This window comes from Sphaeramia orbicularis, chromosome 5 (genome assembly GCF_902148855.1).
Source record: "Sphaeramia orbicularis chromosome 5, fSphaOr1.1, whole genome shotgun sequence".
In the NCBI taxonomy this organism is placed as follows: Eukaryota; Metazoa; Chordata; class Actinopteri; order Kurtiformes; family Apogonidae; genus Sphaeramia; species Sphaeramia orbicularis.
The window spans coordinates 51,748,911-51,761,292 of NC_043961.1; the positions used below are offsets into that span (position 1 = coordinate 51,748,911).

General features: G+C 34.1%; 2 protein-coding genes across 3 annotated transcripts; one reads left to right on the forward strand and one right to left on the reverse strand.

Moving 5' to 3' along the window:
• Positions 1 to 1,814: 1,814 nt before the first annotated feature.
• Positions 1,815 to 10,267, forward strand: sycp1 (synaptonemal complex protein 1). The gene is made up of 30 exons (XM_030135021.1): positions 1,815 to 1,896; positions 2,143 to 2,232; positions 2,329 to 2,373; positions 2,474 to 2,637; positions 2,778 to 2,845; positions 2,969 to 3,042; positions 3,151 to 3,209; positions 3,307 to 3,373; positions 3,541 to 3,617; positions 3,710 to 3,818; positions 3,987 to 4,081; positions 4,161 to 4,345; positions 5,563 to 5,630; positions 5,710 to 5,771; positions 5,879 to 5,974; positions 6,299 to 6,402; positions 6,483 to 6,600; positions 6,720 to 6,790; positions 6,876 to 6,957; positions 7,059 to 7,121; positions 7,224 to 7,286; positions 7,367 to 7,429; positions 7,541 to 7,657; positions 7,763 to 7,873; positions 7,965 to 8,057; positions 8,139 to 8,213; positions 8,325 to 8,408; positions 8,495 to 8,611; positions 9,769 to 9,876; positions 10,128 to 10,267. The coding sequence occupies exons 1-30, from the start codon at positions 1,815 to 1,817 to the stop codon at positions 10,263 to 10,265; spliced, it is 2,748 nt and encodes a 915-aa protein (XP_029990881.1). The 3' UTR covers positions 10,266 to 10,267.
• Positions 9,556 to 12,213, reverse strand: LOC115418975 (agglutinin-like protein 5). 2 transcript variants are annotated; one of them, XM_030133541.1, is made up of 4 exons: positions 12,092 to 12,213; positions 11,331 to 11,818; positions 11,079 to 11,234; positions 9,556 to 10,992 (listed from the first exon to the last, which is right to left on the reverse strand). In XM_030133541.1, the coding sequence occupies exons 2-4, from the start codon at positions 11,806 to 11,808 to the stop codon at positions 10,865 to 10,867; spliced, it is 762 nt and encodes a 253-aa protein (XP_029989401.1). In that variant the 5' UTR covers positions 11,809 to 11,818; positions 12,092 to 12,213; the 3' UTR covers positions 9,556 to 10,864. The 2 variants fall into 2 exon arrangements, with proteins under 2 accessions (XP_029989401.1, XP_029989402.1); XM_030133542.1 differs by having other exon boundaries at positions 11,331 to 11,814; positions 12,092 to 12,207.
• Between the last annotated feature and the right edge of the window lie 169 nt (positions 12,214 to 12,382).

Consider the following 12,382-nt stretch of genomic DNA (forward strand, 5'->3'; position numbering starts at 1 on the left):
GTTATGTGCTATGTTAGGCTTCATAGTATTTGCAGTAACATATGTAGACATTTTTCAGTTTCTAAATACTGTTGAGAATAGTATATCTCATTCAGGTTATAACATCTTTAAAGGTACTGCTGTTTTTCACTTAGATAAGCTCTAAACTTTTTATACTGTATATTCTTTAGAATTATACTATAGGATGCCTAATGCTAGTACAGTTAGCTTAAATACAGCACTCCTTCAAGGTTGTTTTTTTTTAAACAACTTTATTAACATTTGAGTATACAGTACAAAATTTTAAACAAACATCAAGATGTCAAAAGAGAAAAAGCATTTGAACGTATAAGTTTAAGAAAATAATGCATAGATTTAAAAATACAAGGCATAAAATACAAAAAATAATAAAAGTGAATAAATCTGACAAAATAAATAAATAAATGCAACAGAGAGTTCAGTCAGTATTGAAAAATTGTTTAGAAATAGCCAATGTGTTATTGCTTTTTTTTTTTTTATTATTATAAATGAATTCTAAAGATTCTAAGATTCTAATTCTAAAGATTCAAATTCTAATAGGAAGATTTTAAAGTTTGGGTGTGTTTTATTATATTTGTTTTTATGTATATGAAATTTTCCAAATAATATGAATAAATTTACAATAAATTCTAGATTGTTAGTATCATGTTTAAAATAAGTAATTACATTTTGGGACGTTATATTTATTTTATTGTTACTTTTAGATATGATATAATTTTCAATTTTGAACCAAAAATTAGAAGAATGTTCACATAAAAGTGCAAAGTAAATTCAGATTCAGATTGACAAAAGTTACATATTTCTTCCACATCATAAAATCGACACAAAATAGCGTTGGAGGGATATATGTTATGTGAAATTTTGAGATGTAAAAATTCTAATTTTGTTTGTAACACAGTATTTATATGGTAATGACCATGCTTTTGACCACTCAATTTTAGAAAAAGTTGAATTCCATACTGCTTTACCTCTGGGGGAAATTTTCTTCTTTTCATTCAATGCATTACATATATGTCTGTTATTACAGCTCGAAATAAAAATATTATTGCCATTAATCAATAAACAAGGTTTATTTGTCTGTGATGTTAGATAACTAAGATGGTTTTTCATAAGTAAGACAATACTATTAGGGATCGCTTTGAATACATAGTTATAATCTTTATTTTGAATTGGAAACAAATGTATTGTCATAAATTGTTCATATCTTAATAAATTCCCGTCTTTGTCAAAGAGGTCATTAATGAAAATAATGTCTTTGTCAGTCCAGCTCTCTAAGAAAATTGATTTCTTTCTAACAATAATGTTTTCATTATTCCAAATAATAGCTTTGTATGGAGAAAAATTGTGTCAGCACTCCTTCAGGTGTGCAGTAATGATTGACAGACGTTACGTAGTTCAACCGTTGACGTGATCATTACGTCAACTTGAGGAGACCAATTGAGCGCGCGTGCTTGCAGACATCAGGTAAATCCGTAGAACGTTAAACATATGAAAAAATTTGCTTAAACTTAACGTTTTAGCTACACTAATGAGTAAGTAAATACATGACTAGTCACAATTAACTAGCTTTAATGTCTTTCTATTATTTTATTAGTGAGTAGATGATATAGAGTGACGTTAAAGTGACCCATTAGACAAACAGACTAATTAGCACACTAGCTAATGACCTCCTCTAATGGCTAGCATCATGAGGCAATGATAACCTGCTGAAAGTTTTCTGTCGTTGACTGTAATATTATAACACTTACTTTCTCGTTGTTGATATCATTGATGACATTAGCTGCTGTTGTTTCAGTATGGAGAGAGACCGTGGGTTCAGCTTCAAACTGTTAGTGCCTCCCAGGGTCAATACTGGACAAGTGTCTGCTGTTAGACCTCGAGGAATAACTGAGAATTGTGAAGAAGTCATTAATTCAGTGCACAAGGTGAGTAAATGAAGCAATTATTGTTTTTTTACTGTCACACAGTGCATTAAATATAACAACGAACAGGCCATTTTAGAGTAAGTTAGCATAATTGTGCGTATGAAAGCTGTATTAGCTACAGGTAGATGTAGCCTAACCATTAGCAAATGCCCATGATGATTAAGCCTAATTAATTTACAAAATGTGTTTGTTTTTCCCTAGACATACAGTAAATATTTTGACCAAGAGAAAACTATGCCTCTGTCCACCAAGAGCATTGTTACACCAGCCACCAAACCAAACAGACAAGGTATTTAACTACTGTTGTACACTGGTTACAGTAATTTCAATCCAAAAAAAAAGTGGTAAAGACAGATTCATTACATTTTATTTCTCTTTTATGAAGATTGTCCTAAGATGAAAGTCGTGCCGCCAATGGAAAAAGATGAGGTAGATTTTTTTTTTTTCTTTTTAGATGACAGGGTAGACTTTGCTACATGTCTGTTCTCATGTGTGTAAATTTATTTCTTGTGATTGTGAATATTCCCTATAAAAATGCAAGCCCGGGCAGCTTTATTCCAAGCTGTTTGATGAAGTTGAGAAAATAAAGTGTTGGAAAGTCAAAGTGGACTCTGACACTGTGCAGAAGGAAAGGAAACTTCAAGAAAACAAAAGAACAATTGAAACTCAACGCAAAGCCATTCAAGAATTGCAGGTACTTGCTCCAGTTACAGATTTTCTGTCTGTGTATTAGAGACACATTAATGAGATTATTTATAACAGGGGAAAGGGGTACTCAAGCATGTACTGAATCAGCATTGGTTTAGTCACTGTTTGCTTTTTATTTCTTTGCAGTTTGGGAATGAAAGCCTAAGCATAAAACTGGAAGAACAGATCAGTGAAAACGAAGATCTGATAAACAAGTATGGACTTTCTTTGCTTTATTTGTCTTTCAATACACTATAGTAAATGAACCGTCTCAGAGTATGTTAAAGAGCACAACATTATTAGTAAATATTAATCTTTTTGCTAAATTTTTAATACAGAAACAATGCAATACAGAATTTGTGCAATATTCTTAAAGACACCTTTGAGCGGTCAGCTGAGAAGATGCATTTATGTAAGTAAAATCTTTTTGCTTATATGAAGTCTCAATCCACATTTTCATGGAATATAATTCAAATGAATTGCTGTATATATATATACTTTTTTTTTTTACATTTTCTAGTTGAATGTGAAAGAGAGGAAACTCATCATCTCTTTATGGAAAATAACGAGAGTATCCAGGTTAATATACTTATCTCTGCGTCATTTTGTGGTTTAATATTATGTTGTGCAGAATGTATACACACAATGGGATACAATATATGCCTTTTCATCTTAGAAACTCATTGAAGCATTTGAAAGCCTACGTATTAAAGCAGAAAGTGACCAACATGAAGTGCATAAAGGTAGTGCATTCTTTATATGATTATTGTGATTTCACCACAGTAGTTTTGCTTCTAAAGATATATCTGTCCTAAGAAACATTAAGATAAAAGGTTGAAGTATTAATTGTCAAGCAAAAGAATGTGTATACGAAGAAAGAAAATAAAATGTTCTTTATTTATTTTTCCAGTCAAAGAAGGATTACAGTTGCAATTTGAAGATCTAAAAGAGAAATATCACCAAGAATACACCATGAAAGAGGAAGAGGTTAGTAAGGGTAATCAGTTTACTTGGGAAACTTATATTAAGCTATAAATTTGGAAACTTTTTTAGTTTAAACATTGAGACTGAATCCACAGGTTGAAGTACTTCAAACAACACTGAGAGCTAAGGAAAATGAAATACAGAAGATGTTATCTGACCTCCATCAAACCAAAGAGCACTTCAAAACACTTGAAGATGGCATGAGTAAGATTCTAATTATATTTCAAGATCTGTAACATAGAATGTTAGATAATACAATGTGGGGTATTTTTTGTGTCTTACTACGGTTGGTAATTTGAAAGATAGAAAAGGATACTAAAACAATACATAGACATAAATATCCTAAACAATAAATGTACATTATCTTAACAGAACAACAATATGAACATCTTCAGAGGTCAAATGCTGAAAATGAATCTCTTATTCAAAAACTGCAAAATGCAGAACAGCAATGTAAAGAGAGTGAGGTAAGTGTGTCAATATATTTGCTGGATTTACACAGATACCCACAGTGTGTTTGGAGTAAAGTTTACCTTTACTTTACAGAGAAATCAGGAAGCTGTTGCTGCACTTCTGGCACAAAATAAAGAAGAATATGTACAAATTATCCAAAGCAAAGACTTAAGCTTACAAGAATTTAAGAGAATAAAAAATCAACAAGCAGTGGAGTTGGAGCAGATGCAGAGAACCACCAAGGAGCTACAGAAATCATTAGCTGCAGAGATTCAGAGGTACACTGTAAAATCCAATTAGTTATCATTACTTAAAAAAAGTATGCAAACCGATTGCAATTTAAAAAACAAGTTAAGAGAACTAGGCATTTTAAATTGTACTAACTAGTACTTCCTTCGTAGAGTACACTTATAAATGAGTTTAAGAAACTAAAACAATCAAGTAGAGTGTACTTGATAACTTACTTTAGATGTACTCTCAACTTAGTAAAGACTACTCAGAATTACTATTTTAATCTAATAACTCATTGCATGTGAAATTTACTCTGTGTGTAGTCCATATAACACACTTGTCTAAGTTAGACTAGTTTAGCATTTCTAAGTTATATTTAGGGGCAAATGGGACCAGCTACTAAAAGTTACCTTCCCAGCCCCTTTGAGCTCTGAAAGGTCAGAGCTAGCCACATTTCCACTGCTTTTCTGACCCTTCCAGAGTCCCCAGCTCACTAACTCTACCTTTATTGTATACACCACAAACCACCTATAGTCCTGTTCTTAGATCCTTAGAAATTCTCAACCCTTCCCTTCAAGTCACAGTTTCTTACTTTAAGTTTCCCAGAGCAATCAGGTTCCACAGGTGTGTTTAAACTCTTCCACCAGCGTGGTTGAAGGCATAATCAGCCAGAACACATGTTCTTGAAGCGGCCATTTTGAAATATCATGAGTCAATGTGACCTTGCTCATTCTGGTGTCGGAATCCTTATTAAGTGTTTGTCTTGATTATTCTCTAACATATCTAGATTACACTGGTGCTTTAATCCTTGGTTTAGGGTTAAAGTTAAGGGTAGATCCGATCATAGACTAAATGATGCCCATAAGCCCAAGACTTAGGGTTAAGGAAAGGGCAGGGCAAGGTCTAGACTGAGTGGGAGAGACTGAATGTTGCTACTGCACATGTTCACTTCTTCTTTGAATGCGCAGTGGGAGTGAGATTGTCTTGGCTACTTATTGTTGTGAGTGAGCTTAACTCTAAAGTAATCTTCACTCTACACACTAAGTATTTTGCATTTTTCACCATGCAAGTAACTGTTACTTCATAAATACTAGTCACAAGTGCATTTTGTTGATAACCTAGTAAAGTTAACTAATGTATGCATGTCAGGGTAGCTATATGATTTTACAGTGTATAATAATAATAACTTCTGAAAACACACAGAATTTTCACAACAAACTGAAACGTGTTTTATTGTAACATGTCCTGAAATGTTCATTTTAAGGGCCAAAGAATTTGAGGACGAACTTGTCAAAAATAATATAGAACTTGAAAGGAGAAACAAACTTTTCGGTAAGTACTGCTGCACACTATATGAATAAGGGCATGTTTCTGATGCTTTGTCATAATTATATTGTATGTTCCGTAACAGGAGAAACTATAGAGCAGAGTGCAAGAAAAGAAGAGCAGATCAAAACTCTAGAAGAACAATTGGTAAAGTGTACATTTGAGTTTTAATAAAAAATAATATTTGATTTTTTTTCAATGTCCTAATGACATACAAGACAGATGATGATATTTGCAATAAATTTTTTTATTAGGACATAAAATCCAAGTCTGTTCAGTCCATGAATGGCAGAGTAGAGGAACTAAGAGCAGGGCTTTCAAAGAAAACTGAGGAAACCCAGGAACTTCAGGTGATTCAGATAGATATTTTGTCTTTGAATGATTCAGTTGATTCAGTTTAAAAGGCACTGATGGAATTTATTTATTTTATTCTTGTATTTTTTATCGATAGAAAAAAGTAAACATGATCTTTCTTGAAAATGACCTACTAAAGAAGGCTTATGAAGATGCTATAAAGCTGCAGGAAGATTTCAAAGCCAAGCTTACCATGACTGAGGTTATTAAACCATTTTTCATGTTTTACTTACCCTAAAATGTTTTTTGAATGTTAAATTTAGTCATAATGTCTGTCAATTTCAGTGCCTCTTTTGTTTGTGTATTTATGCTACCATCAGGTCAAAATGCAAGAGCTCAATGAACAATTCTTTAATGAAAAAAAGCAAAATGAGGAAAAGACTTTTGAGACAGAACAACTGAGGAAAGACATCAAACACCATAAGTGAGTTCTTATACTCTACAGACACACAAAGTGTGTTTAACTATGTCATTCTTAATTTTTTAATGTTTACATGTTTTAAGATCAAAATATGAAGAGCTTTTGTCCAGCTTTAATGAACTCCACTCTGTAAAGAATGCTATTCAACAGCAGTTTGACAGTGGATCCTTCAATGCAAAGGCTCTTGAGGCAAACATGAAGGTCTGGACTACTCAATCTAAGATGATAAACTGTTTTCATTAATACAATACAACAGTTATATATTTATCATTTTATTTTGTCTCTTATCCCATTATTGACAAATTCTAAAACTTGCTCAGGTGAGTGAAGAAAAAGCAGCGAAGCTCACAAAAGAAATTGAAAGACTAGGAGAAGAAAACCAACAATTACGGTTAGTTTATATTTCAGAGATGTTTTTTTTTTTAAATATATGTTTCATTTTTTGAGACTTAAGATTGTTTTTGACTGTTAAACAGAGAGGAAGCTAACACTTTTAAAGCAATAATCCATGGGAAATACCAAGAAATAGAGACCTTGCAGATGAAAATGGAAGATAATGTAAGGATACTGTTGCAGTTACTGGTAATACCAGTTTAAAAAACAAACAAACATGCTGTTCTTCCATAAAACGTTGATAAATGTTTTGTACTTTTGTGCAGTGGGAGCATTTGCAGAACGAAATGACAAAAAAAGAAAAGCGGATCAAAGCTGTGGAGACAAAGGTGGCACATTATAACAACTGTTAGACTAAACACCAATATACATTCATTCAGTCAATAAGTTATTTATTTGCTGGAACTAATGAGGAATTGTTTGGGTTTCAGTTGTGTAATCTCAAGAAAAAGCTTGAAACGAAACTTAAAAGTAAAGAGGAATATCAGAAAGAGGTTTGTAATGACATTTAGACTATTGTAATACAATATGGTAGACGGTATTATACTTTTCAAGCTAATGTTTCTCATTTCAGAATAAAATACTCAAAAAACAAATTGCAAAGGAGATCGCAAATTCCCATCAACAGCAAAATGAGGTATGGCTGTGTTTCCCTCCCAGTTCTTAGAATTTGTGTTGAAACATTTTAGTATTTAACATTTCAAACTACTTGTATAAATTGTTTAATGCAGATGTGTTTTTTCTCCAGATCAACAGTCTCCATGAGCAAACCCAGAATCTTAAAAGACTAAATGAGGAAGATCATCAGAAACTATGGAAGGAACTTGAGTCCAAATCAGCTTTTGCAGCAGAGCTTGAGAATGAGGTGATACTTGATCTTTTTTTTGTTTTTTGTTTTTTTTGTTTTTTTTTTTATCAAATATGTGCTGTACACCTCACAACTATGAAGACATAAAACACTGTCCTACAGGTGCAAAAGCTCAGACTGACAGCAACAGAGGCCATCAAGAACAAGGAAGACTCAGAAATCAAGTGCCAGTATAAAATAACAGACATGGTCACTCTGATGGAAAAAAATAAGGTACAGTAGTTTTGTTTTGCTGTCTAGAAAACCTGTCTTGAACATCCAAGTGCTTATTGCATTAGAAGCAACTCAACTTTGCCGTTACTAGAGCCAATATGACAGGATGGTCGAAGAAAAGGATGCACAGCTTGATGAGTACAAGAGAAAAGAGATGGAGGCTGTTGCCCATGGGAAGTCATTGGTATGGTCAAGAAACATACAAACTTTCAATGTATTAATACCTAAAAACAATTTGATAATAACATTGTTTTAATATTGACAGGAGTTGGAGCTCTTGAAGCATGAGACAGAAAATGATTGTCTGAAGAAACAGCTGAGCGCAGAAATAACAGAAAAGGTTCATTAGTTTACATTGGTTACAGTTTATCAGGCTTTTTACAGAAATATTTTCCATACAGTATTTTCAGAAGCTTTTTGTTCTGACAGAAATACTTTTTATTGTGATTAGGAAAAGCTACAGAAGGAGCTCACTCATTTAAAGGAAAAAGAGTCATACATGAAAATTGGTCAGCTGTCAGCAGCAAAGAACAAGGTACAAATATGTAAACACGCAAGAAAATACAGATGTTTGTGATTCTTTAGAAATTTTAATGTACATATTTTTTTTTTAAATTCTAGTCACCACTGACTCAAAACCAAACCTCTTCAAAGAGCTATAAGTCTGACATCTCCAAGACTAGGAAGACTCCCCCTTACACTGACGATGATTGGAGTGCTGCAATTATGAACAAGACTGTGAGTTTGTTTTACTTAAACTTGTGGTAATGGTATGGTAACTCAAGTAAATAGTGTCATATATTACTGGTTATTGGTGATTAGTTAGTTTTCTAAGCAGATCATTTTCATGCTCCAATCAAGTCAGTTTTATTTAGACCCATTATGACAAATTAGAAATATGTTCATCTGAAGTCGACTTTTATTATGGATCCATAAAGATATGGTCTGTATTATGTAATAACTTATCTGTTAGACTTTTCAGTAGGGATAATAACTTAAGAGTGCCTATAAAAAGTATTCATCGCCTTGAGATTCAGGCAAGATCTGGTCCTTTAGGAGCTAGGATGGGCCGAGGATTGCCCTTTTGTCTCCAAAACATGACAGAATTCTCAGGGTTTTTTTAAGGTACAGTGTTCTTTAAAGAACAATAGAATGGGATTTGGATATTTCAAACATTTCTTGAATGGTGTTTTTGTACCAGTTGTAATCAGTATTAGCCAAACTGTGCCCCTGTTTTAACTTCCTGAATATGTTTCAGTCTGTCTGCAATTAATGTAAATTTCTGAAATGAAGCTGACTAGGCAAAACACGAAATTTGTTGTACATTTTAATATCACTGCCGTCTGTTTTGATTTGCATTTTCCAAACGTGTACAACAATATGTTTTATTGGAGTGTCTGCATTAATATGGAAATGGGGGGGTGTCACTCTGATTAGGTGTTGAAAATTGAACTGAAGAAATCTTTCCAGGCTGTTATTAAATGAGATACATTCAGTGTTGTCAAACATCAAATTTGGTTTTTGCTTCTGTACTTGCATCTATGACTAATTATTGAATACTTGAATAAAATGTTTGCGCTTTCTTTGATTTAGGAGGCTGACACTGGATCTGTCAGAACATATGGAACAACACCAAAGACCACGGTATTTCATTATTTATACAAAAAGTTTATTTGATGTTTTTCTATTATTGTAGCATTCATAATTCATACTGATAATGTATGAACCCTCTGATACAGGAAGTCCAGCAGGAAGATGAGAAAACCGCAAAAAGGGTTACAAACAGGGCTGTTCCAACACCAAAGATAAAAGTAAAGTATGATTTTATTCAGACATCTCCCAGTCTTAATTAAATTTTCATGATGTTTACTGACATTTACTTTACTTTTGTACAGGTGTACAGAATTCGGACGCCTCCATCTGGTGACAAAAGTGCAAGCTTGGGGAAAAGCACCGCTGTGTTTGACCCCAGTTCTGACAGTTCTGATCAAAGTGATATATTGGTGAGTAATTTTTATTTCAGACTAATTTCCAAATGTGAACCATTTGCACAAAATAAAATAATAAGTTATTTGTTTCTTGACAGACCTTTACAAACACAAAAGTACCCAGCTTTCTGAATACACACTGCAAAGTCAATCCATTTTTAAAGGTAACTTGAGCTTAGTTGTGTAATGCTCTTTGAAAACATGTTTATGCATTTTCAGCATAAAAATCACTTCACGTTACAAAGTGTAGATTAACATCTTTCCAGATCCAGAGTCCTATCACTCATAGATCACCAGGAAAATCCTTGAAGCAAGCTGCAATGAAAAGGATGAGAGATGCTGGTTGGACTGCTGTGACCGGCTGTGACAAAAAAAAGAAGACTCGGGAAAAAATCTTTGCCTAATCTTTGCCTTCAGTTCAAGGTCAGATCAGTAATAACTACAGTAGAGCAGTAAACAGTGTTCTTGTTCCGATTTAGTAAAGTTAATGACCTCTTGGGCATAGATAGAAATTTTAGATGGAACATAGACATGATAGTAGAAAGCAAATTCATTCAACATGCATATTTGCCATACACTGCCAACAAGAGGCATTTTAGGCATTGTTTTCATTTAGAAGATTTGTTTGTAAGCTTCGAAAAACTAAAAAAAAATTTGTTCCTTATTGTGGTGGTGTTTTGTGGAGTAATTTATCTTTACTGTTGTTTACATGAAATTGAATTAATTCAGCTCAAATTTACAGTTTTAGTGCGGGAAGGGTTCTATGTTACTATCCTGTTACTATCCCGATATATGTCATGTATTTTTGTGTTTGTGTATTGACAGTTTTAACAGTAAAAGAAATGTTCGAGTCCTGCACCATTTTTGCCCGTCATCTTTTCCTCAGTTTACATTAGGCTGCCACATAAAATTGGAATTTCACAGGTTTTTAGTTTTTGGCCTAAAATTAATTGTGTGAATACAATGATAAGAGTGGAACATGATATTTAACACTTCAACAGTCTTAATGGAGGAACTCCAGGCGGAACTGGGACTCGTCCGTTCTCGGTGTCGGTACATTGTCGTAGATTGGATGGCCGTCATAAAGTCCGCCAGAAATCACAAGCGTATCATCATCTGTTGTGAAAGCACCTGTTGAAAATTAAACACTTTTTTTGACTTCTTATAATAAATCAGTAAGTTTGGAGAGGTGATATAAATAAAGGTGAGGTACGTACCACCAGTGCTGTCTGTATTATTCAGAGGTTGATGCATGTACTGGAGTTTGTGTTTGCATCTGTGAAACATGAACAAAACCAGTACCACAACACACACTCCCAGGATAGAACAGAAGACAATAGTCAAACTCCTCTCTGCAGTGTTAAGTCCCAAACCTAGTAGCACATCAAAAAACTAGAAATTAGTCCTCATCAATTTACAATTTACAACAATTGTTCTTTAACATTTCCAAATAGGAGTATGACACTTACCATGTGTAGTTGTGTGCACTGACTGTGAGGTTATGTTGATAGTGGATGAATTTACAGTTGTAATAACTGTAGTATCGGATGAACTTATATAACCTGTTGTGGTGAGGGCTGTGGGTGTGGTCAGCAAAGTAAGCGGTGAGGTTTGTGTGCCAGGTGTCTCTGTCTCTGTTGCTGTCACTGATGAGCTATTTGTGATAGAAGACTCAGTGGTTGTTGATTGAAACGGCTCTAAATGTTCTGTTGTCTTAGCTGTGGTTGATGTGTTTTTGGTGAATGTGTGACTGTCACTTGTGCTGGTTAATGTAGTTGTATCTTTAGTCGGTGTTGTAATAACAGTTACAGGTACAGAAGAGTTAGATGACACGTCTGTAATGGTGTTTGTCTCGGTTAAGCCTTGGGTTGTTGGTTTTTCCGTTGGTGACACAGCAAATGAAAGGGCTAGAAGCCAACAAGACAATGTGAAAAAGATGGTATCCATGAAGTCCTGTCTGAGTAAAAGAAAACAGTAGATCAAAAACAACCACAACATGCTGTGCAGGAAAATAAATCTGTCTTTGTCTCCTGTAGAACTAAGGCCTAAAGCCTGCTTTCTGTTTAATTTGTGATAAAGTTAGTCGTGACAGTAACACCTTAAACATGATGCCCTTGTAAAATGGGTCATAGGCAATACAAGATCACAGGGACACATTTGCAACAGAAAACTACCAAAACCATAATAAAGTCTAAAGCTGCTGTAGAATGATTTTAAAAATCCAGCTCACCTTGATTTGACAGAATGACTGAGCGTAGCAGGTTCACCCCCCCAGCTGTGACTTAGTGCTCATGTCACCGCTGACTTTCAACTCCTTACACACTCGAAACTAGCTACAGCGCTGTGTTCCTGGCATAGTGGCAGATAAAAGTGGGCAGGTCACTGCTTTGTAAACTTCCTCCATTGTATGTTTCCAAGGAAACAAGGGCCACGGTTATTACCGAGAGCAAAGCTCACTCTCTGTCTTTGCGTCTCTCCCTCAGATCAAATAGAATTTACAGTTGAGCCGATACAGTAACTA